We start from the raw sequence: 24,233 nt of genomic DNA on the forward strand, positions 1-24,233 counted from the left end.
TCTATCTTTGTCTCTATATCACTCTTCTCTCTGTCTGTCTGTCTCTCTTTCTTTCGTGTGTGTGTGTCTGTGTGTGTGTGTGTGTGTGTGTGTGTGTGTGTAGGCATGTGCAGCCTTCACATTTTACCTTGTTCAAGGCAGGCTCTCTTGTTGATCCGTCCACACACTAGGCTGACTAGCCCATCAGCTTCTGAAGAATTTTCTGGTTCTTTCCACATCCTGTTGTAAAATCACTGAGGTCATAGATGTGAACTATACAGCAGTCTTTAGATGGGTCCTAGGGATCTGATATCTGGATCTTAAGTTTGCATAGCAAGCACCTTAATGTTTGAGCTATTTTTTTTACCTCTGATAACACCTCTTTAACAGACTTTAATAGGTCCTATCTTCACAGAAACAAATATTCTTAACTTCATTATCAAGTCTTATTTATGCTATCACTTTTTGCAGCACCTACCTTTTTGTCCAATCCCTTTAAGAATGTATCACAATAAATGTAAAATTGGAACAAAAATATCTATAAGCATCTAAGAAATTCACTGAGAATTGCATCTACAATACTACCATTGAACCAGATGCTAATATGTTAGTTTCACATGTACAAATATGCTACTAGTTTTATGCTGGCCTATTTTCTTTTACTTCGAACACAAAATATAAAGTGAATGTTATTTTACTATTTAGCCATTCTCATTTATTAATGATCAGAAACTTTAGATCTTGCTAGTTTTAAGTGACTTTCTGAAGGAGGGAACAAATAAAATTAATATTTTACAGTGCTTTTGTTTATCTGTGGTGGCAGACATCATGAAAGTTACATCTAGATTGCATTTTCCTCACCTAATTTTGCTAGTGTTTCTGTATTGAATGTATGGCCCAAGACAATTCTCCTCTGTGCAGTGCATCTGAGAGAAACTAGAAGTTAGACACCTGCTTTACACTGTCTACCTCAGTAAGACCATTTTGTTCTGTGTAGGTAAAGTCAGGCTGCAGTTTACCAGAGAAAGAGAGAGGATTTTTGTTTGTTTGTTTGCTTGCTTGCTTGATTTTTGTTCTTTTGTTTGTTCTTTTTTTTTGTAAAGCAAGACTGTTTAGAAGAGTCATTAAACCTCACTACCTCTTTCATAGCTGCCTTAATACCATTTCTTAATGTTCAAGTCTTTCAGTCCTAAAGTGTTCTCTCTCTCTCTCTCTCTCTCTCTCTCTCTCTCTCTCTCTCTCTCTCTCTCTCTCTCTCCTGACTGTGTAGCTCTGGCTATCCTCAGACTCATTAAATAAACCAGGCTGGCTTTGGACTCACAGAAATCTTCCTGCCTTTGCCTCCCTGGTGCTAAGATTAAGGCATGCACCAACAAGCCTTGCTTTCCTTCTTCCCAAGCTTTGATGTGAGACTTGCAGATGTTGTGAATTCAGCTTCTTTGTTCTCATTCTTCTCACAGACTTTTCTTGGGCTTTTCTTTCAAGTTGCCTTGTCATTGATTGAAGGCAGCGGTCTTGTTCTTCCTTATCTGATTTTAAATTAGGTAAGATATTTTTTAAAAGATGTATGTTTGGCCAACTTATCCCTGAAAATGTCTCACAGTCATTAAACATTAGAAAAAAAACCTCATGCTGAAACTACAATAAGACACCACCTCATTAACTGACATTGATTGGAAATAGATGTACCTGAAGATCCAGCTATACCTCTTGTGGGCATATACACAAAAGATGGCCCACCATGTCAGGAGCACATGTTCCACTATGTTCATAGCAGACTTATTTGTAATAATCAGAAGCTGGAAATCACCCAGATTTCTCACAACAGAAGAATGGATAGAGAAAATGTGACTCATTTACACAATGGAATATTACTCAGCTATTAAGAACAGGACATCATGAGTTTTGCAGGCAAACGGAACTAGAAAATATCCTGCATGAGGTAACTCAGACCCAAAATAACATGCATGGTACATACTCACTAATAAGTAGATATTAGCAAAAAAGTACAGAATACCCAGGATACAATCCATGGAACTCAAGAAGTCTGACAAGTCGAAGGGCCCGAACAAGGATGACATAATCCCACTTGGGAGGGAGAAGAAATCAATCATGGGGGTGGGGGTAGAGGGCGGGACCTAAGTGGGAGAGGAGACAGGAAAGGAAAGAGGGGAATATGATCGGGTAACAGGGGTTGGGGGTCGGGGACAGGACTGAAGCCCTCAGAGACAGCAGAAAGAATGGAAACAGGGAACCTCAGGATTTAGGAGGTGTGTATGTGTGTGTGTGTGTGTGTGTGTGTGTGTGTGTGTGTGTGTGCCCTCTAGAAGGATCAGAGACCTGGGATGTGAGAAACTCTCATGTATCAAGAGGAGGGACTTTAAATGAAATGCCCTGCAGTGGGCAGAGGGAACTTGTAGAACTTATCTCCAGTAGAAAGACAGGGCATCAAGTAGAGGGATGGGGTTACCATCCCACAGTCAAAAACTCCGACCTAGAATTGTTCCTGCCTGAAAGAACTGCATGGACAAAAATAGAGAAAAGACTGAGGAGAAGATGGTGCAGTGACTGGTCCAAACTGCGATCCAGCTCAGGGGTAAGCTCCAAGGCCTGACACTAGTACTGATGCTATAGTGTGCTTACAAACAGGGACCTATCATAACTGCACTGCAAAAAAGGCCCAACAAGCAGCTGAAAGAGTCAGATGCAAATATTTACACCCAACCAATGGACAGACTCTAGTGACCCCTGTGATTAGTTAGGGAAAAGCTGGAAGAAGCTGAAGAGGAGGGTGACCATTATAGGAAGAAGAGCAGTCTTAAATAACCTGAACCCTCGAGATCTCTCAGACACTGAGCCACCAAACAGGCAGCATACACCAGCTGATATAAGCCCCCCAACACATGTACAGCAGAAGACTGCCAAGTCTGGACTCAGTCAGAGATGATGCAAATAACTCTAGAGAGACTTGGAGCCCCAGGGAATGGGGAGGTCTAGTGGAGTGGAGGGGGAGACGACATCCTCTTGGATCTGGGGAAAGAGGTGTGGGATGTAGAACAGGCAGAGGGTAGACTAGAAGGGAGATAAAGTCTGGACTGTAAAAAATTATTAAAGAATAAATTGAAATTAATAAATGAGAGAAAGAAAGAAAAAAGAAAGAAAAAGAAAAGCAGGAAGGAAGGAAGAAAGAAAAGCAGGAAGGAAGGAAGAAAGAAAAGCAGGAAGGAAGGAAGAAAAGAAGAAGTCTCATTGAATGCCAACAGGGCTGTGATAAATGAAATAGTCAGAAGGTACATTTTTAAAACCACTATGGAAACCTTTGTAGAAGTGGTTCAAAGTGGAAATAGAAATGCCATAAAAATCTAGCCATATCTTAATGGATACATATCTAAAGTAAATGATGAAACTCACATATAAGATCCACCCATGATCTTTATTACAATGCTACTAACAATTACCGAGATAGAATAACATTGTGAGTGTTCATCAACCAACAAATAAGAAAATATTGTTCACACACACAATACAATAGTAGTCATTCATTAAAACCATTAAATTGTTCCATTAATGAAAACACGCGTAGAAACAAATAACAATCAATATATCCAAATAAAATTTAATTAAAAGTAAAAAAAATAAATCAAAGAGGGATCTCTTGGTAAAGAAAGCTCATGGAGAAACACACACACATGTGCACAACATGCACAATTTTCTCAGAAATGGTTTCTCTGAGATAAGACACATTTATGAAAAAATAACCAAGTATTGCTGAAATTATGTTAATTTTGCCTCTTCGGGTGTATATAAGCCTTTGAGGTTTTAATTCTTTGGGGACCTGACTCTGAACTATTATTTATTTTCAGAATGAGTTACCTGATTGTGTGCAATACGTGAATCAGGGATTGTCTCTTCATGTCCTTAATGGGAAGTTTATTTTCTTCACTAACTGCCTAGAATCTCTCAAGAGAGGGTTATCACCATGCAAGGTGTTTAATCATTTTTATTCCAGAAAATGGTCATAGCTTTTGAAGCAGTTAAAGGTGATACAGAAAGAAGTCAGTACATTACAGTTTGGATTATGGTAAGTGTTTGAGTTATGGAAGAGAAACATCAGAATACATCTGAACTTTGAAACTCCACTTTGCAGATTCTTTGAAGGGATTAGGCTTAGGTAGTTTGTTCCCATTGTCATAAGACTAATTCACGGCATGTGTGGAGTTTTCTTAATTGATCCACCTGGATTTTGAAAAATTATACAAGATATTTTGAATACAAATATTCTATGTTGAAAATTTCTAGGAGATTTTAAATATCTCATGGTTTTTCTTCATAAATGAGAACAAAAAGTAGTTAGGTGCATTTGGAATGCTATATAATAATTGACAGAGCCATTCATTTCACGATTTATGCATGCATCAAAACACTACCTTATAAATGCAAATGTAAAACTTTCATTATAATTTACAATATAAATTATCTATTGTAGTAATTGTATTAATAATGCTTTAGAGGAAAGCTAAGACTACATTAGACATGATGGGTGCAAAGATTTCTCTCCATAGAAGATTCAAAGAAACATATTTAAATGAACACATAAATAAAACTTAGATAACTAGTGATTGGCAACAAAATATAAGAGGCAGATACATACTATATTATCCTTTATCTCCACAGAATACATAGCTGTAAATATATGACTAAAACTAGAAACATTCAGTCACATATAAAGATTCTAATGAAAATTGGGATCAGTCTCTGTTACTGCACTGAGGTAGTATTTTGCAAGGAGCCTTGATATTGTAAGAAAAATCACAAATTAAATAGTTTGTCACTATCAAGTATTTAAAATTATATAGTAAGCTAGAAAATTGTGGATAATATATTGCTGAATTTTTGTTTATTCAAGGAGAGACATAATTGATTCTCATAAATAATTTTTATGTAAATTCTTCTATGTAATCATATTGTTCTATAAATCTGAAATGGCTTAGACTTTCTTAACTGAAGTATTCTCTTTAATACATATCATTTACAGTTATTATTTTTTCTTTTCTTTTCTTTTGGAGCTGGGGACTGAACCCAGAGCCTTGCGCTTGCTAGGCAAGCGCTCTACCACTAAGCTAAATTCCCAACCCCCAGTTACTATTTTACATATGTTATCACTGTAGTTTATTTATCAGCAATGATGAGAGTTTATATAAAATAAATGAAATAATTATGTAACTCAGTAAATCTTAATTTCCACTACAACATTGAGTGTCAGATCTCTTAATGCAGAGGATGAAACTTATATATATCATATTATTAAAGTTATGCATCTTAGTTGAGAAATATCAATCCTCCCTTTCATTTCTTCTCTACTTTACATCTAAGATTATTGATTTTTCATGTCCCTTTTAAAATGGTATCTATCCCATGGCTTATCTACAGTTTTCTTTTTAAAGAAAGACCTTAATGAATGTGAACAATTTCATCTTAAGACACATTTCAAATCCAATTGTATAATTAATATGATGGAATTTAGATCATATGCCTAGACAGTTTTTAGAGTTATAGAATGTAAGCGTATAAAGGCTGAGTAGCCAAATTTTGTTCAGAGTGTTTGTAGAATGGCCCAGAAACAGAATTTAGAAATACTGCCAAGTACAAGAATTTTGCCCTACTATCTGTTATAAACCTGCTCAAGGCAACTTGTCACTGAATTAAATCATCATTTGTAATGTTGGCGATCCTTTGTCTCATAACAGAACTGAACTGACCATGGAAGAAAAGAATGAGACCACAGTGAGCGAGTTTCTCTTTCTGGGCCTCACGAATCATCTCCATCAGAAGATTGTACTTTTCATCATGCTCTTCTTCGTTTATCTTGTTACACTGGGGGGCAACTTGGGTATGATCACTTTAATATGGGTGGACCCCAGGCTACATACACCTATGTACTTTTTTCTTAGTCATTTGTCCTTTGTAGATATGTGTTCCTCTTCTTCTATAGCTCCTAGGATGCTGTGTGATATATTTATAGAGAAAAAAATCATCTCCTTTGTGGGTTGTGCTGTACAGTTATGGTTTGCTGGTCTTTTCGTGGGAACTGAATGTTTCCTCCTTGCCGCCATGGCATATGATCGGTATACGGCCATCTGTAAGCCCTTACTGTATACTCTAATCATGTCCAAAAGAGTCTGTGCACAGTTTGTCTTAGGACCTTATCTTCTGGCTGCTATAAATATCACAACACATACAACATTGACCTTTTGCTTACCATTCTGTGGTCCCAATACCATCAACCATTTCTTCTGTGATATTTCCCCAATGCTTTCCCTGGCATGTGCTGATTCCTCCATCAACAAGATAGTTCTTTTTGTCTTGGATGGAACAATAGGAGTCCTTAGTGGTCTGATCATTATAGTCTCCTATATCTGTATTTTGATGGCTATCTTGAAGATCCAATCCACTGATGGGAGGATGAAAGCCTTCTCTACCTGTTCATCTCACTTGGCAGCTGTCTCCATCCTGTATGGAACTTTGTTCTTCATCTATGTTCGACCTAATACAGATTCTTCACTGAATACCAATAAAGTTATTTCTCTATTTTATACTGTCATGATTCCCATGCTGAACCCCCTGATCTATAGCTTGAGGAACAAGGAAGTGAAAGATGCATTCAGAAGAAAAGTACAAAGGAAACATTTTCCAAGAGTTTGGTAAGGCCAAACTTTACTATGCTATGCCTTAGATGTCAGTGCCAAATATGTACATTAAAAAGACAGATAGAAGGGGTTGGGGATTTAGCTCAGTGGTAGAGTGCTTGCCTAGCAAGCGCAAGGCCCTGGGTTCAGTCCCCAGCTCCGAAAAAAAAAAAAAAAAGAAAAAAAAGACATATAGAGATTCTTCCAATTAATAGATTATTTGAAGAAAATGAAGAATTTTCATTATCTTTTACTGCTTGCCTGAGTCTTTCTGATACAATCTGTTGCAAAATTCTATGAAGTTGGGCTGAGAACAAAAATATATAATTTTATAAAATAACATAATATACTTAATGAATAACATATTTATATATAACAAAAATGTACTTGGAAACAAAGGGTAAATATATATATATGCATATATATATAAATATATAATGGTAACAGTGTCTACTTTTCAATTAGACATAAAGACTAAAAATTTCATGAAACTAAAGCAACGTGAACTTGATTTGGAAGAAAGAGTGCAGGTCTTCAATATCATTCTCAATTTATAATTTCAGCATTTACCTATTTATTTATTTATTTGGGCATGTATGTGCTTTGCCCACATGTAGAGTTCAGAGTTGGTTTTCACGTTTCAAAATGTATGTTCTAGGGACTTAACTCAACTCTTTAGCTTGGTGGAAGATGCATTTACCCATGGAACTGCTTTCCTCATTCAATTAGTGACTTAGAGATTGTTTCAATATTTGTTTTATGGTTATTAGAAGAAGAATGTTGAAATTGACAACTCCAGTTGTGAGACAGTTTATATTTTCTGCCACATCAGTTCCTGACTTCCCATTATTTTGAAGTTTTGTGTTTAGATCTTTGATTTTATAATTATTTAATGTTCATGATAAGTTCATCCATTTGTTATCATAGGCTTGTCTCCTCTATCCTTGGTCAGTTTATTTAATCTAGTACTTACTTGGTCTGATATTAACATAACTCCATGGAGACATTTCATTTTAGAAATGGATGGTCATAGAAGTTTTAAGTGAACTCCCAATGAAATTGGGTGGAAATAAAAGAATTAAAAATCCTCTCTTCTTAATGGGGATGAACTAACATAGTACAACCCATGTCATCTGACTTCACATAGTCTTCTCTCTTATGGACTCTTCTGTCATGAGTAGTTTCTAATTTCTAGTTCTGATCTTACCTCATACTTCTCAGCTTTACCTTTAATTCCAGTTCAGCTAAATTTCACTGGTATTTTTTTCTAGAAGATTCTCTGTTTGGAAGTATTCTCACCCACTTAGCCTTTGTGACCTGCTATCCTTTAGGAGTCAATTAATTGATGTTATTTATTTATTTTTATGTAAAACATTCTGACTTGGAAGTAAGCAAATGATGCTCAGCACTGCTATGCACTTTTCATGTCAGTATCTTCTCCAGTTCTTATCTAGATGACTTTATGAAAATAAACACACAGTTACCCTGTGTTGGACACTATGAATTTATGCCACAGTGAACATCCTGCCATCTAAGTGAGCAACAAATCACTAGAAGAAAGGGCAGACAATATTAGGATCCCATTGAAAGTGACAAAGTATAAATTTTGTCTATGTTATTTCTTCAGAATGAAGAGAGAAAATTACTTTAAGCAAATGACTATTCACTACATTAGTCTCTGCTGATAGAAAATAGGGTCCTCTTATGAGCTCATTGACTCTGTAGGAGGAAGATAGGATAGGAAAGTAGATAGTTGACTATTATAGATGTGTAAGAGGAAAGAAGGGAAGAAATAAAAGAGGTAATAGAGGAGATGAAGGTGCCTATAGATCACATGCACAGGTAAGAACATTTCAAGGGTAAGTATTATGCTGTAATGACTGATTTAAAAAATTAAAGGTAGGAGTTGGGGATTTAGCTCAGTGGTAGAGCGCTTGCCTAGCAAGCGCAAGGCCCTGGGTTCGGTCCCCAGCTCCGAAAAAAAAAAGGAAAAAAAAGTTAAAGATGAACTCTTTGGTTGTGGTTTAGTTCCTGGGAGCTTTGGTTGGTCCGGTTAGTTGACATTGTTCTTTCTATGGGGTTGCGATCGCCTTCACCTTCCCCAACTCTTCCATTGGTGTTCCTGTACGCAGTCCCACGGTTGGCTGTGAGCATCTGCATCTGTATTGGTCAGGTGCTGGCAGAATCTCTCAGGGGACAGCTATACCAGGCTCCTGTCAGCAAGTGCTTCTTGGCATCAGCAATAGTATCTGGGCTTGGTGCAAGCAGATGGGATGGATCCCCAGGTGGGGTAGTCTCTGCATGGCCTTTCTTTCTGTCTCTGCTCCTTTTTTTGTCCCTGCATTTCAGTAGATAGAAGCAATTCTGGTACACGTAGAGGGACCCATAGCTCTAGCTACATATGTAGCAGAGGATTGCCTTATCTCACAGCAATGAGAGGGGACACACACACACACACACACACACACACACACACACACACCCTAAACCCCAAAACAGATAGTTTCATTAAGAATAAAACATTGTTAGAATGTAACAATGGCCCTGATACTGTTGAAATCATGTTAATTTTGTCCCTTTAGGTGTGAGCTCCTGAGGCTAAGCTCTCTAGGGACCTGGCTTTGAGTTACTGTTAGCTCCAGATGAGACTCTTTATTTCATGCAGTACGTGGGTGAACACTCATCCAGGAATTCTCTCTTTATGATTTTCCCCACCAAGTACTTGGAAGGTCATGCTTTTCAGAAAGGCCATCACCATGTAGGCTGACGAATCTTCCTTTCTTATCCAAGACAATGATCAGTGCCTTTGCAGTGGCAAAAGAAGTTGCAGAAAGGATATTCATAAAGAAGTGAGTGTATTATAGGTTGATCTATAGGAAACTTATGAAATATGGATGAAAAAGACCAGTGTTAGTCTGAATGTTAGAAACACAAAGTCCCATCCATGGATCTGAACACTGGTTCATGCATTTTCTTCTGAAGGATATTGCCTGATTTTTGAAAATTTAGAGTTATTTTCATAACAGTGTATTATAGTTTTGAAAATTACCAAGATATTTTATGTTCTCTTGAATTTTGCTGCAAATATATACATGAGAAGGATAATGTATGATAATTTATCAATGTGCCTTTCCATAATATATATTTAAAAACAATGCATTGTGTTTTAAAAATGTGTATAGTTTTGTCAGTTTTAAATGAATAATTTTTCAATAAACAAGGTACAAAAAGCATTCTAGATCTAACATAAAGGCACAGGCACTGGAAGAACATAAAGATTACATGACATATTTTATGGAAGGCTCAGAATTACTTGCAATAACTAAATAAAAACAAACCAATAAGTGAATAGTCATTGCTTGAAACCTAGGTGCTGTAGGTACTTATGTTTACTCCACACAGTCACTTGAAATGGCATATTTCATGATCATTAACATCAACATTCTACAATGGGCAATAATCTCCCTCCCCTAAATATCAGCTTAATGCTTATGAGTGCTGAAAAATATTTAGTTAGCATTATTCAAATAATTTCAATCACTTTATACTATTGAAACTATTTGAATAATGTAATCATTATCAGCTGTTTGAAAGCGTCATATATTGACCTACAGAAATTATCAATAACTTCAATACTGTATTTCTTTTATTTAAGGAACATAATTTGATTATGTTGCAATTTTATTTTAATAAATTATCCTACATAATTATCTTCTAGGACTTTTAAACATTAGCTCTTTTTTAATATGCCAAAGCTTATCATGAATAAAAGGCATAGTCAATATTTCAAAAATGTTATTGGTTGATTTAAGTATGTCTACATAATAATCTTATGTAAAGTAACAGAAACATTGGGATATAATTTTATATTATTTTAGTTTATTATGTAATTGATTTTTCTGCATAATTTCTATGGCAAATTGCTATCAGCATCAGATTTCTCTATCTGCTAGGTAAGTTTCATGTCCCTTAATGACATCAGCTGTTTTCAAAATCACATCTGTCAAAGACTTTGTACATTTTTTTCTTTTTATGGAGAGATATTTAAGAGCATGAATAGTTATAACTACCTGTAAACATAGTAATTCTCTTTTAAAATGTAATTATATTGAAGAAAATTTAGAACATATAGCTATATAATCTTTGTGGGTAGTTACCAAATCAAGAGAAATCGAGACCATGTACCCAAGATTTTACATCATACTTTCATAGCTGACCACCCACAGAAGCTACAACCTCTTCCATTTCAATAATATTGTCCAATAATCTGTCAAAGCCTCCTTCAGAAAGCCTGTCATTGAATTAATAAATTTGTAGTTGTTAGTGGTTGTAGTAAAAGAATATACTTTTGTTTCACAACAGAACCCAACTTACAATGGAAGAAAAGAATCAGACTATTATAACAGAGTTTCTCTTCCTGGGTCTAACAGATCATCTCCATCAGAAGATTGCACTTTTCATCACACTCCTCTTTGTTTATCTTGTCACACTGGGGGGCAACTTGGGCATGATCACTCTCATATGGGTGGACCCCAGACTGCACACACCTATGTACTTCTTTCTCAGTCACCTGTCATTTGTTGATTTGTGTTCCTCTTCTTCCATAGCTCCTAAGATGCTCTGTGATATCTTTGCAAAGAAAAAAAAGATCTCTTTTATGGGCTGTGCAGCACAGATGTGGTTCTTTGGTTTCTTTGTGGGAACTGAGTGTTTCCTGCTTGCTTCCATGGCATATGATCGGTATACAGCCATTTGCAAGCCCTTGTTGTATACTCTCCTCATGTCTCAGAGGGTATGTGTGCATCTGGTTGTAGGGCCATATGCCTTTGCTATTATAAACATTACAACTCATACAACCTTGACTTTTTGTTTACCATTCTGTGGTTCAAATACTATCAACCATTTCTTCTGTGATGTTTCTCCACTTTTTTCATTGGCATGTGCCGACTCCTGGATTAATAAGGTTGTGCTTTTTGTCTTTTCTGGAGCTATAGGAGTGTTCAGTGGTCTGATAATCATAGTCTCCTATGTTAGCATCTTGATGACAATTTTGAAGATTCAAACTGCTGATGGAAAACGGAAAGCCTTCTCTACATGTTCCTCTCACTTGGCAGCTGTTTCCATCCTATATGGGACTCTTTTCTTTATTTATGTTCGACCCAGTGCTAGTTTTTCCTTGAATATCAACAAAATGATTTCTCTGTTTTATACTGTGGTGATCCCTATGCTGAACCCTCTCATTTATAGCTTGAGGAACAAGGAAGTGAAAGGTGCATTCAGGAGAAAGGTACAAAGGAAGCATTTTCCAGCAGGTATGTGAGGTTGAATTTGGTAGTGCCCTGCCTACCAATGCATATGTATATTTTTAAAAGGACACTGGAGTGGATGAGAGCCTGAAGAAGGAGCCTGGTTCTGTCTCTATACAGTTTATCTGAAACTGGGGCAGTTCTCATTATTTATCTGCCTCTGTCATATTTTCTGTGACATGATTGGCACTGTATAATTATATAGAGGTGGTCTGGGAATGTACATATGAGTATATATTAGAAGATTGCTAGAAATCAATATTGATATGATATTCAATCTTCTGATACTTTTAATTCAAGTATCAAAACTGCTGTTCATGATACTACAAATAAATTCAGAACAAAATTACATGTGGGAGAAAGTGTCTTTACATATGTGTTGTCAGTTAAGTCACATCTATGATATATAAAGAATCATTTCAAATTAAAAACCACCACAGCAAAAGTAGATAACTAGGCAATGAGGAAATAGGCAACTCACGGTAATGAGGACATTCTACTACCTGAGGACCCAGCTATACCACTCCTGGTATATCCAAAAGATGCTCTAACATACAACAAAGACACATGCTCCACTATGTTCATAGCAGCCTTATTAATAATAGCCAGAAGCTGGAAAGAACCCAGATTTCCTTCAGCAGAGGAATGGATTAAAAAAAAATATGGTACATCTACAAAACGGAGTACTACTCAGCAATCAAAAACAATGACTTCCTGAAATTCATAGGCAAATGGAATGAAATAGAAAATACCATCCTGAGTGAGGTAGCCCAATCACAGAAAGACACACATGGTATGCACTCATTTATAAGTGGATGTTAGCCCAAAAGCTTGAATTAGCCAAGATGCAATCCACAGACCACATGAAGCTCAAGAAGGATGACCAAAATGTGCATGCTCATACTACTTATTAAAAGGGGGAACAAAAATACCCATAGGAGGGGATATGGGAACAAAGTTTAGAGCAGAGACTGAAAGAATGGCCACTCAGAGCCTGCATTTGGAATATATATATATATATATATATATATATATATATAAAAACTAGATAAAATTGATGAAGGTAAAAATTGAATGCTCAAAGAGACCGGATGTAGATCTCTCCTGAGAGACACAACCAGAGCATGTCAAATACAGAGGTCAATGCTAGCAGCAAACCACTGAACTGAGAATAGGACCCCTTTGGGGGAATTAGAGGAAGGATTGAAAGAGCTGAAGGGGCTTGCAACCCCATAAGAACAACAATGTCAATGAACCAGAGCTTCCTGGGATTAAACCACTACCCAAAGACTATACATGGACTGACCCAGGGCTCCAACTGCATATGTAGCAGAGAATAGCCTTGTTGGGGCACCAGTGGAAGGGGAAGCCCTTGGTCCTGCCAAGGTTGGTTCCCCAGTGCAGGGGAATGTCGGGGGGTAATGGGGGTGAAAGTGGGGGAATACCCTTATTGGGGAGTGGGAGGGGATAGGGGTCTTATGTACAGGAAATGGGGAAAAGGTAGTACATTTGAAATGTAAATAAAGAAATGTATTCAATAAAAATTATCTTTAATCTTTTTTTTAACTCCTTTTGTTATCTTGCTGGTCCCCTGTCCGACAGTTCCTCATTCCATTCTTTCTCCCCTGTTCATCTTACATTCCTTAGAATGCCCAGTGAAGGGGGATGTCAGGGCAGGAAGGTGAGAAGGGGTGGGTAGTTGGGTGAAGGAACACTCTCATAGAAGAAGGAGGAGGGGATGGGATAGGGGTTTTTTGCACAGGGAACTGGGAAAAGGCATAACATTTGAAATGTAAATAAAATTATCCAATAAAAATATAAACAAATAAACAAAAAAGAATGGTGGGGATGTGGAGTTAGGGAACCATTTCTGGTAGGATTGCAGACTTGAACAGTTACCACGGAAATTAGTATGTTGGTTCCCCAGGAAGCCAGGAATAGATCTACCACAAGATCCACCCATTCCACTCTTGGGTATATACTCAAATGGGAGAGGAAGTCTTGGTCCCATGGAGGTTTGATGCCCCAGCGTAGGAGAATCCTGGAGTAGTGGGGTGGGGAGAGAGTGGGTAGGTGGGGAAAGCACCCTCATACAGGCAAAGGAGATGGGGGAGAGGGCAGACGTGGGATGGGGATTGGTGGAGGGGTAACCAGGAAGTGGGATATCATTTGAGAGGTAAATGAATGGAATGATTAATAAATTAAAACAAAATTTAAAAGAGAACTCTATCAGCTACTTCTGAGACACTGGCTCATTCATGCTCATTGCTGCTCCATTTACGATAGAGAGAATTTGGGAATAGCCTTGATATTAATCAAAAGATGAATGAGTAATGCAAATGTAATACATTCACATAATGAAATACCATTTAACTATTAAGAAAATCCAGATTTAAAAAAGACAAATATGTCATGTATTTTCTTATGTGTGCATGTTGGCTATTAAACCTTCTATTAGAATCTGCATAACCACAGAGTTTTGATATAGAGTAAGGTAGTAGGGGACAGATGAAACTTTCCCAAAGAAGGGGAAATAAAATATATGGGTAAATGAGAGGATTAAATGGAGAAGGGAAGGGAAGAGGTGGGTAAGGGAAGAAATTCAATAATGATCATTTGAGGGGGTCATTGGGAAATCTACTATAGTATTAGTTTCTTAAAGTATATACATATGTAAAAGAGTCACCAAAAAGAGGGAGACAAAGCCACAAATAGACATCTTCTGCTGCCAGGTGAAACTTCCAGTGACAGGAAGGGACTACATCTAATGGAAGTATTGGCCAATGGGGCCAAATAGGAACATCTAAACAACTCGGACTATCACCATGACTACTACCTGCTATCCACAAACTTGGAGTAAATATGTATTGTTGAAGACAGTGACTACATCATGCATTGCACGTGGAGGAGTTGAGACTGTGTCTAACTAGAGCCTTCACCACTACTGATTAATGCTCCTGGTAATGGAAAGTACTCTACATGCAACCAGAGGAGAAAGGTATATAGCAAACCAGCCACAAGCCCTACAATCTACAGAAGTTGCCTGTCTGCATGATAGGCTGTGGCAATCGTGGCACAGTAAAACTGTAACAAAAACAGACAAGGAGGCAGAAAGATTGTAAAAGCCAGAGGTGATGAATAATAACACTAAAGATACAGCATCTTCTAGACACAACCGTACTGATGTACATATGAGCTCACAGAGACTACAATATCATGCACAGAGCATGCAGAAGTCCAAGCCAGATGGTCTTCTTGCTCAGTACTAAAGCAAGAAGTAGATTGTTAGCTACTTTTCATAATCAAAAAGCGGTCTCCAATTGGCAAACACTTGTGAAGCAAAAAGGTTTTTTCAATGGATATATAAGTTAATTTAAGGGGGACCTCTTGATCAGCAGTAGATGGCCAACACCAAACAAACTCGGTGGTGTTTTAGGGAGTATTTTTATCTCATATTGCCTTGTTTGTTCATTTTTAATCTCATTTTGTTTGTTTGTTTGTTTTGTGTTTTTAGACATGGTTTCTCTACATAAGCCTTTGGTTGTCCAGGAACTCATTCTGTAGACCAGCCTTGCCTTGAATTCAGAGATCCACCTTTCTCTGTCTCTTGAGTGGTAGGATTAAAGGCACGTGTCCCCACTGCTCAGCTTCTTACTATTTTTTGTTGTTTTGTTTTGTGCTTGTGTATTATGGCTTCCTCTTTTGAGTTTATATAGATTTTGTGTGTGTATGTGTGTGTATTAGTGCTCATGTGTTTTTAATGCTTTTCCTTTGTTTTGTTTCATTCTGATTGTAGTTTTTATTTGCCTGCTTGTTTTCTAAAGACAGAGAAAGAATATTGATGTTGGATGGCTGGGAGCGAGGACCATCTAGGAGGAAATGAAAGGGGGATTGTGATCAGAACACATTGTGTGAAAACACTATTTTCAATACAATCAGCTAGAAATAGGAACATAATGCAATCATATAAAATTTTGATATGAAATGAAAATGATAATACCCAGAGATTAATTCCCAACATACATATGAATTGAGGCATTAGAGCCTATCTCGTATTACACACATATATGATGCAAATATACTTTCCCAATCTAAAGTTGCTACTTTTCCTATTTTGATGCCATGTTTTGATTTGAAAATCAGGTGGCTTGAATTTATTATTTTAATTTTTAGAATATTAATAGTATTTAGCAATACAAATTTCTGTATGAATGTGATCAAAGAAGCGCAAATGCATAGGTAAAATATGATGCAGTATCTTCACAATTAACATAATCTACTCAAGAACGATTGCAAGTAAAAAGGCACATTTTGACAGTGAAGGTTGGAAGAAGAAATGTGTGCACATGTGAGCATGCATTCTCTCTCTCTCTCTCTCTCACACACACACACACACACATATTCACACACCATTCATACACAATTTCATTAGGAATAACTTTGAGAAAAGATACACTTAACCAATTTTACTTGGTCATAATGTTGATATCTAGTTGATTTTTGTCCCTTCAGATCTAAGCCCTTGAGGTTTAATTTCTTTGGGGACCTGCTTCTAAATAATTGTAAGATCCTGGGATCAGGTGTTCTAATTTTGTGAAGTAAGTAAGCCATTGTTTGGATCAAGTCTTCTCTCCTTGTATCTAGGCCCATCAGGGTATGAGGTTCAGCTTTTGCACCAATTCTCTAGAAAAATCATGCATCTCAGAAGGTTCATTGTCATGAAGGCTGTTTAAATTTCTTCTACATTCTAGAAAATGATCATTGCCTTGAAGTAAATAAAGAAGATGCAGAAAGGATATTCTTAAGGATGTGAGTATATTGCATTTTAGACCATAGATTGGATGTGAGTATATTGCATTTTAGACTATAGATTGTGCTTGAAACACAGGTTGAGGAGAAATAGCAGGTTCAGTTCAAACTTTGAAAACACAAGTACCTCTGTAGTTCCTGCATTTTTTTCACATTGACTAAATCACTGGTATGTGCCACATTTTCTGAACTGATTTGCCTCATTTTTTAATAAGGATGTATATATTCTTGAAAAATTCTACAAGGGTTCAAGTGATCTTAAACACTTTTTTGTATCCTTCACAAGTATGAACAAAATGTGACAAAACAATATATATATATACATATATATATATAATTAGTATATATTCCCACATTCTCATAGTAATTAGCATGACTGTCCCACAATATATGTGTTTCAAAACACTACATTATACATGGATATGCACAAAACTTTTATTATTAGTCATAATTGCAAAATACACATTTGAAATCTTCCATATATTAAATTGATTTTGTAATTTGGATCTAGGAATTTATATAAGATATTGGGAATCTTGCAATCTTTTAGTTGTTTTAACTCAGTAGATACTTCTTCCATATACAATTTCATTACAAATTTTATCAACATTTGTTAGCTTTGTTGATGTCAGGAAGCAAAATACTGATGTCACTTGCTGACAGCACATTCTTTGGCTATAACTAAGCAGTTGGAGACATTTCTACCACCCCACTACTCACTCAATTTTCTCCATTTTATAATGCTGTTTTAAACATATGTGGCAAGAATTACGTTCTATATTTCTAAGAGCAGAACTTTATTACCATAATCTATTCTAATTTTCTTACTAAACTAATTTGAATATCATTTAAATGTTATTTGATAATCTGAAGGATTTATGTATATTTGATTCATATAGGCATACACGATCCAAAGAGTTCAAGGATACGGCACCTTCAAAGTTTTGCAGTATGTTTGCACAACCTCCTAGACATAAAACTTAAGAGTATTATTTCTCAGTTCAATATTTCCAATCATATGTTACAGAGGTAAGGTAAGGTTATATTAAAAAATTACTGTAGCTTGTAGTGATTATAATTAAATACATTTTACATAGTAAGTTAAAACAGAATAGTTTTTAACTATTCTGAATAGTTTATCATGTCAAACATTATAAAATGTAAGAGAACTTTATATTGCATGGTAGAAAATACTTGATGAGAGGGAAGGCACAGAACCAAAGAATTAAGGGTAAATTCCTGAACTCTGCATAGTATTTTTGCATGGCTGCCTACCTACATCTTGTGCTGGGAACATTATACAGTTCAACAGTGTTGCCAAGTTACCTATAATAGACCTATTGAGGACAATCTGCCACTGATTTCAAATATTACTTGACTGAAGTTGGTAATTCTTATTCTTTTTTAAAATTAATTAATTTGTTTACATCCCAGATGCTGCTCTCCCTCCTGATCTCTCCCTCATCAAGTCCTTTTCTTCCTTCCCCCTGCCCTTCTCCTCTGTGAGAATGGGACTCCCCTCCCCCCAGTATCCCCTGACCCTGGCACATCAAGTCTTTGCCAGATTAGGGTTTTCCTCTCTCACTGAGGCCAGATAGGGCAGACATGAAGACTAAGCTACCTGTCTGCTACGTACATGCCAGGGGCCTTTGTTCTTTGGCTCAGTCTCTGAGAACTTCCACGAATCCTGGTTGGTTGACCATGTTAGTCTTCCTGTGGGGTTCCCATCCCCTTCAGGGCCTTCAATCCTTTCTCCAACTCTTCCATAAGTGTACCTGATCTCCATCTAATGTTTGGCTGTGTGTATTTGCTTCTTTTTTGGCCCCCTGCTGGGTGAGGTCTCTCAGAGAATGCTTATTCTAGTTCCTATCATGCCTGTCCTTTTGGGTCCGGGTTACCTTGGTAATTCTTATTCTTTTGATAGATTCTAATTGACCAATGGAAGAAAAGAACCAGACCACAGTGCTTGAATTTTTCTTCCTGGGCCTTACAGATTACCTCCATGAGAAGATTGTCCTCTTCATCATGTTTTTCTTTATTTATCTTATCACCCTGGCAGGTAATGTGGGTATGATCAATCTCATATGGGTGGACCCAAGGCTACACACACCTATGTACTTTTTCCTCAGCCAGCTGGCCTTTGTAGATGTGTGCTCTTCTTCTTGTGTAGCTCCCAAGATGCTGTGTGACATTTTTGTGGAGAACAAAGCCATCTCTTTTATGGGCTGTGCAGCACAGATGTGGTTCTTTGGTCTCTTTGTGACAACTGATTGTTTCCTCCTGGCTGCCATGGCATATGATCGGTATACAGCCATCTGTAAGCCCTTACTCTATACTCTCATCATGTCCAAGAAGGTCTGTATTCAGTTTGTCATAGGACCTTATCTTCTAGCTGCTATAAACATCACAACTCATACAACCATGACCTTTCGCTTACCATTCTGTGGTTCAAATACCATCAACCATTTCTTCTGTGATGTTTCCCCGCTGCTTTCATTAGCATGTGCTGACACATGGATTAACAAGGTGGTGCTTTTTGTCATGGCTGGAGTGATAGGAGTTCCAAGTGGCTTGATAATCATCTTCTCCTACATGTGCATCCTGGTGGCTATCTTGAAGATCAAGACTGCTGACGGGAGACAGAAAGCCTTTGCCACATGTTCTTCTCACCTGACAGCTGTCTCAATTCTTTATGGCACTCTTTTCTTCATCTATGTTCGACCTAACGCAAGTACTTCCCTGGATATTAACAAAGTGATCTCTTTATTTTATACTGTGGTGATTCCCATGTTGAATCCCCTTATTTATAGCTTGAGGAACAAAGAAGTGAAAAATGCATTGAAGAGAATATTGGAGAGGAAGAACTTTTTAACAGGTGCTTAAGAGAATTCCCTTTGTGTGAATCCTAAAACGTGGACATAAACTTTATGTTAAAGAACACTGAAATGTGAATCAGAGGCTACATGATGAACCTGGTAATGTAATTTTTATTCTGTTTGAAAAGTTAAGATATTCTTACGTATTTTTATACTCTGTTTTTTTTTGGGATGTGACATTCCTCGCACAATATAGATGTAGATTGAGAAGCAATACAATTAAATACTAGAAGATAACTTGGGTGAATATTTATAAAAATGCTTGATTATTTTTTATAAAATTTTTATGGAGTATTTGGAAATTTCACATTGTGAGCCCTGATCACACTGATTTCCCAGTCCTCGCAGATATATATCTCCACCTTGTGACCTTTACCCCCCCCAAAAAAAAGAAAAGAAAAAGAAGGAACAGCAGCAGCAGCAGCAGCAGCAGCAGCAGCAGCAGCAGAAGAAGAAGAAGAAGAAGAAGAAGAAGAAGAAGAAGAAGAAGAAGAAGAAGAAGAAGAAGAAGAAGAAGAAGAAGAAGAAGAAGAAAGTCTAATTTGTGTTGCCTATATACTCTATATACTCACTGGAGGATGCTCAAATTTCCAGTGGCTAACCCTTTGAGAAAAGAGTCCTTGCTCACCCTTATCCTTGCTAGAAGCCATCAATTATAGAGAGCTACATGGCCATGGACATCGAAATGACTCCTGCTTGTAGTAGAACAACAAACTCAGACATGGTGCCTTGCTGCCATAAGACCAAGGATATTCACATGAACCTCTTGCACCATTCAACACAACTCCATTCCTTTGTCTTTCCCAACTCTCCATAAGTTTGTCATAGTAGCATTGGAAACTGAAGTGTGTCACATAGTTTGTTTTTGGCCCAGAGAACTTTAAATGCAAATTTTTATTTCAATACCTCATTGGTCTGGTGCAAGGTCTCTGGTTTCCAGTTTCTGAGGCAACTTATATACTGGACCATCATTGAGACTGGTCTCTGATATCCTGCTGTTGCTCAGAGTGAGGTTGATGTTGGGGTTAGACAGGGCATCTGGTGAGCTGCAGGACACCTCCTTGCCTTGCATATCAGTCGCCTTAAGGCTCACAGGGTTCAACTGTGCTAATAGGCTACAGGTAGTGACTCTGTTTTCTGTCTCCTAGCAGGGCAAACAGCACAGGCTGCAGCCACAGTGGCTCCATGCTGGGAGTGGCAGGCAGGTTTATTGAGGCCCTATTCAGTTTTGACCTGCTTTTGCGGGAGCTCTAGGGCCCTACACTTTCCTGGTTGTTGATTCTAGCAGCCAGCATTATGAGTCACATGGCTCATTGGGCTTTATCTTTGTGCTTGCAGCCCACTGAGTGAAATAGGGCTGTAAACAGTATAGATTCTCAGCACATGGTCCTCCAGCTTATGGTCCAATTTTGTGAGTCCACTTTTTAAAAGCATCTTCCTATATTACTTGCCCCTTTTTTCTTAGTTGTTCTGGAGCTATTGTGGGACCTGAAGACTCTCTTCACAGACCACTCTCCAATTCCCCAACCACCCTATTGTCCTATAGAGTCTCTAATGGCCTCTCAGACTTCTCTATACTGTTGTGTTGCTGGCAGTTACTGCAATTTTTTTTAGATTGACTATGAATAATTATTAATGTAGAAAGAAAACTCAAAGTTACAAATGATAGGTCAAAGCATGTCAAATAAAATACAATAAAAACAATTCTGCTTGCAAAGTCCATTACTAATAACATTCATAAAGTATCTTTACAGAAATAAACAAAAGGTTAAAAATAGTTAACTTGGAAAATAAAAGAGTAGACAATGAACAGAAATGAGAGTAAAAAAAAATCATTCAATACACGAGAGAAAGTCTTGTTCATTTTATTTTACTTTCTGTCTTTCTGTTTTTGGTTCTTTTTTCTTTTTTTATGTCTGTCTATCTATCTATCTATCTATCTATCTATCTATCTATCTATCTATCTATCTATCTATCTATCTATCTATCTACATCTCAAATGCTGCTCCCCTTCTCAGATCTTCCTACACACGGGCCATGCCTCCATACCCCCATATCCCTGTACTTCTCCTCTGAGAGGGTGGGGCTCCCTAGGTATCCTCCTGACCCTGGCCTATCAATTCTTTGCCAGATTAGGCACTTCCTCGCTCACTAAGACCAGACAAAGCTGCCATGGAGGCAGAGCTGCATGTTTGATACATATGTACTGGGGGCCTCCTTCTCGTCTGAGTATGATTTTTGGTTGGTGGCTCAGACTTTGAGAGCTCCCATGGGTCCTTGTTAGTTGACTCTGTTTGTCTCCCTGTGGGATTCTTATCCCCTTCAGGACTTTCCATCCTTCTCTCAATTCTTTTTTAAGAGTCCTGACCTTTGTCCAATGTTTGGCTGTGGTATATGCATCTGTTTCAGTCCTCTGCTGGGTAGAACAGTTATACTAGGCACCTGTCTGCAAGGACAACAGAGTATCATTAATGGGGTCAAGAGTTGGTGCTTGCCCAGGGGATGGGATTTAAGTTGGGCCAGATATTGATTAGCCATTCCTTCAGTCTCCACTCTACACCTGCATTTCTTTTGGAAGGGACAAATTTTGGTTCAAAAGTTTTATGGGTGGGTGGATTGGTGTCCTTATCCCTCCACTCAGGGTACTGCCTGACTACAGGACTTGGTCTCTTCAGGTTCCATGTCCCCACTGTTAGGCATCTAAACTAATGTATTGACTCCTGGGAGCCTCCGATATCCCAGATCTCTGAGACATCCTTAGATTCCTCACAAGCTGCAGATTTCAATTCATCCTGACCTACTGGGCCTCTATCTCTCACCACACCTGATCCTGCCTCTTCATTCTCCTCTCCACCTTTATCTTCTATGACTATTTTGTTTCTCCCTTTAAAGTGTGGTTCAAGCATCCTTCCTTGGGCTTTCCTTTTTATTTAACTTCTTTGTGTCTCTGGGGTGTACCATGGGTATTCTGTACTTTATGGCTAATAGCCACTTCTCTGTGAGTACATATCATGCATGTCTTTTTGGGTCTGGGTTACCTCGCTCAAGATGATATTTTCTAGTTCTTTCTATTTGCCTGCAAAACTCACAATGCCCCTGTTTTTAATAGAATAGTATTCCATTGTGTAGATGTATCATACTTTCTGTATCCATTATCCAGTTGAGGGACATCTGAGATGTTTCCAGTTCCTGGCTTTTATGAATAAAGCTTCTATGAGACAGTGGAGCACATGTCCTTGTGACATGATGGAACATCTTTTGGGTATATGCCCAGGAGATGTATAGCTGGGTCCTCAGGTAGAACTGTTTCCAATTTTCTGAGAAAACATAAGATTTATTGCCAGAGTGGTTGCACAAGTTTGCAATCCCACCAGCAATGGAGGAGTGTTCTCCTTGCTCCACATCTTCTACAGCATGTGTTATCCATTGAGTTTTTGATCTTAACTGTAGTAAGATGGAATTTCAGGGTCATTTTAATCTCCATTTCCTTGATGATTAAAGATGTTGAGCATTTCTTTAAGTGTTTCTTGGCCAATCGAGATTCCTCTGTTGAGAATTCTGTTTTGTCCTATTTTTCATTCTTTAATCCTTTTTTACAGTCCAGACTTCATCTCCCTCTTGATCTATCCCCCAACCACTCCTCATCCAATACCTTCTCTCCCACCCCTGTCTCCAAGAGGATGTCCCCACCACCCCACCTCCACCCAGCGAGGCCTCCCCACTCCCTGGAGCCTCAAGTCTCTCCAGGGTTAGGTGCATCTTCTCTCACTGAGGCCAGACCAAGGCCTCATATCAACTGGTATATGCATTTATTAATTAGGTTATCTAGCTTGCTGGAGTTTAACTTCTTGAGTTCTTTATATATATATTAGCTTTCTGTTGGATATGGGGTGAGTGAAAATCTTTTCTCAATCTGTAAGCTGCTATTTTGTCCTGTTGACAGTGTCCTTTGCCTGACAGAAGCTTTTGAATTTCATGAGGTCCCATTTATTAATTGTTAATTTTAGGGCCTGAGCCTTTGGTGTTCTTTTCAGGAAATTGTCTCCTATATCAATGTGTTTGAGGTGATTTCCGACTTTCTCTTCTATTAGATTTAGTGTATATGGTTTTATGTTGAGATTCTTGTTCCACTTGGATTGGTGTTTTCTGCAGGGTGATAAATGTGACTCTATTTTCATTCTTCTACATATAGGCATCCAGTTAAACAAACACTGTTTGTTGAAGATGCTTTCTTTTTTTTTTTCATTTTATGTTTTTGCCTTTGCCAAAAATCAACTGTTCATATGAGTTTGGGTTTATTTCTTGTTCTTTTTTTCCTATTAATCAACCTGTCTGTTTCTGTATCAATACCATGCAGATGTTATCAGTATTGTTCTGTAGTACAGCTTGAGGTCAGGGATGGTGAAGATTTTTTATTGCTCAGAATTGTTTTGGTTATCCTGTGGCTTTTTTTTTATTCTTTTCCCTATGAATTTGAAAAAAATTTTTTAAGGTCTATAAAAATTCTGTTGGAATTTTGATGGGGATTATAGTGAATCTGTAGATTGCTTTTGGTAAGATAGACATTTTCACGATGT

General features: G+C 37.6%; 3 protein-coding genes across 4 annotated transcripts; all 3 read left to right on the forward strand.

Annotated features, from left to right (window-relative positions):
* Positions 1-5,739: 5,739 nt before the first annotated feature.
* On the forward strand, positions 5,740-6,684 carry Or5g28 (olfactory receptor family 5 subfamily G member 28). The gene has a single exon (NM_001001049.1). It carries the CDS (start codon positions 5,740-5,742, stop codon positions 6,682-6,684), a length of 945 nt encoding a protein of 314 aa, NP_001001049.1.
* Positions 6,685-11,040: 4,356 nt separating this feature from the next.
* Or5g29 (olfactory receptor family 5 subfamily G member 29) lies at positions 11,041-11,985 on the forward strand. The gene has a single exon (NM_001001050.1). The coding sequence runs from the start codon at positions 11,041-11,043 to the stop codon at positions 11,983-11,985; it is 945 nt and encodes a 314-aa protein (NP_001001050.1).
* Positions 11,986-16,430: 4,445 nt separating this feature from the next.
* On the forward strand, positions 16,431-20,186 carry Or5g24 (olfactory receptor family 5 subfamily G member 24). 2 transcript variants are annotated; one of them, XM_063283283.1, is made up of 3 exons: positions 16,431-16,780; positions 17,680-17,809; positions 18,705-20,186. In XM_063283283.1, exon 3 carries the CDS (start codon positions 18,719-18,721, stop codon positions 19,661-19,663), a length of 945 nt encoding a protein of 314 aa, XP_063139353.1. In that variant the 5' UTR covers positions 16,431-16,780; positions 17,680-17,809; positions 18,705-18,718; the 3' UTR covers positions 19,664-20,186. The 2 variants fall into 2 exon arrangements, with proteins under 2 accessions (XP_063139353.1, NP_001000286.1); NM_001000286.1 differs by lacking the exons at positions 16,431-16,780; positions 17,680-17,809 and having other exon boundaries at positions 18,719-19,663.
* Positions 20,187-24,233: the final 4,047 nt, after the last annotated feature.

This window comes from Rattus norvegicus, chromosome 3, assembly GCF_036323735.1.
Source record: "Rattus norvegicus strain BN/NHsdMcwi chromosome 3, GRCr8, whole genome shotgun sequence".
Classification (NCBI taxonomy): Eukaryota; Metazoa; Chordata; class Mammalia; order Rodentia; family Muridae; genus Rattus; species Rattus norvegicus.

Bases quoted from the DNA above. Each gene is read 5' to 3' on its own strand.
- Or5g28 (NM_001001049.1), top strand. From the start codon at position 5,740: ATGGAAGAAAAGAATGAGACCACAGTGAGCGAGTTTCTCTTTCTGGGC.
- Or5g29 (NM_001001050.1), top strand. From the start codon at position 11,041: ATGGAAGAAAAGAATCAGACTATTATAACAGAGTTTCTCTTCCTGGGT.
- Or5g24 (XM_063283283.1), top strand. From the start codon at position 18,719: ATGGAAGAAAAGAACCAGACCACAGTGCTTGAATTTTTCTTCCTGGGC.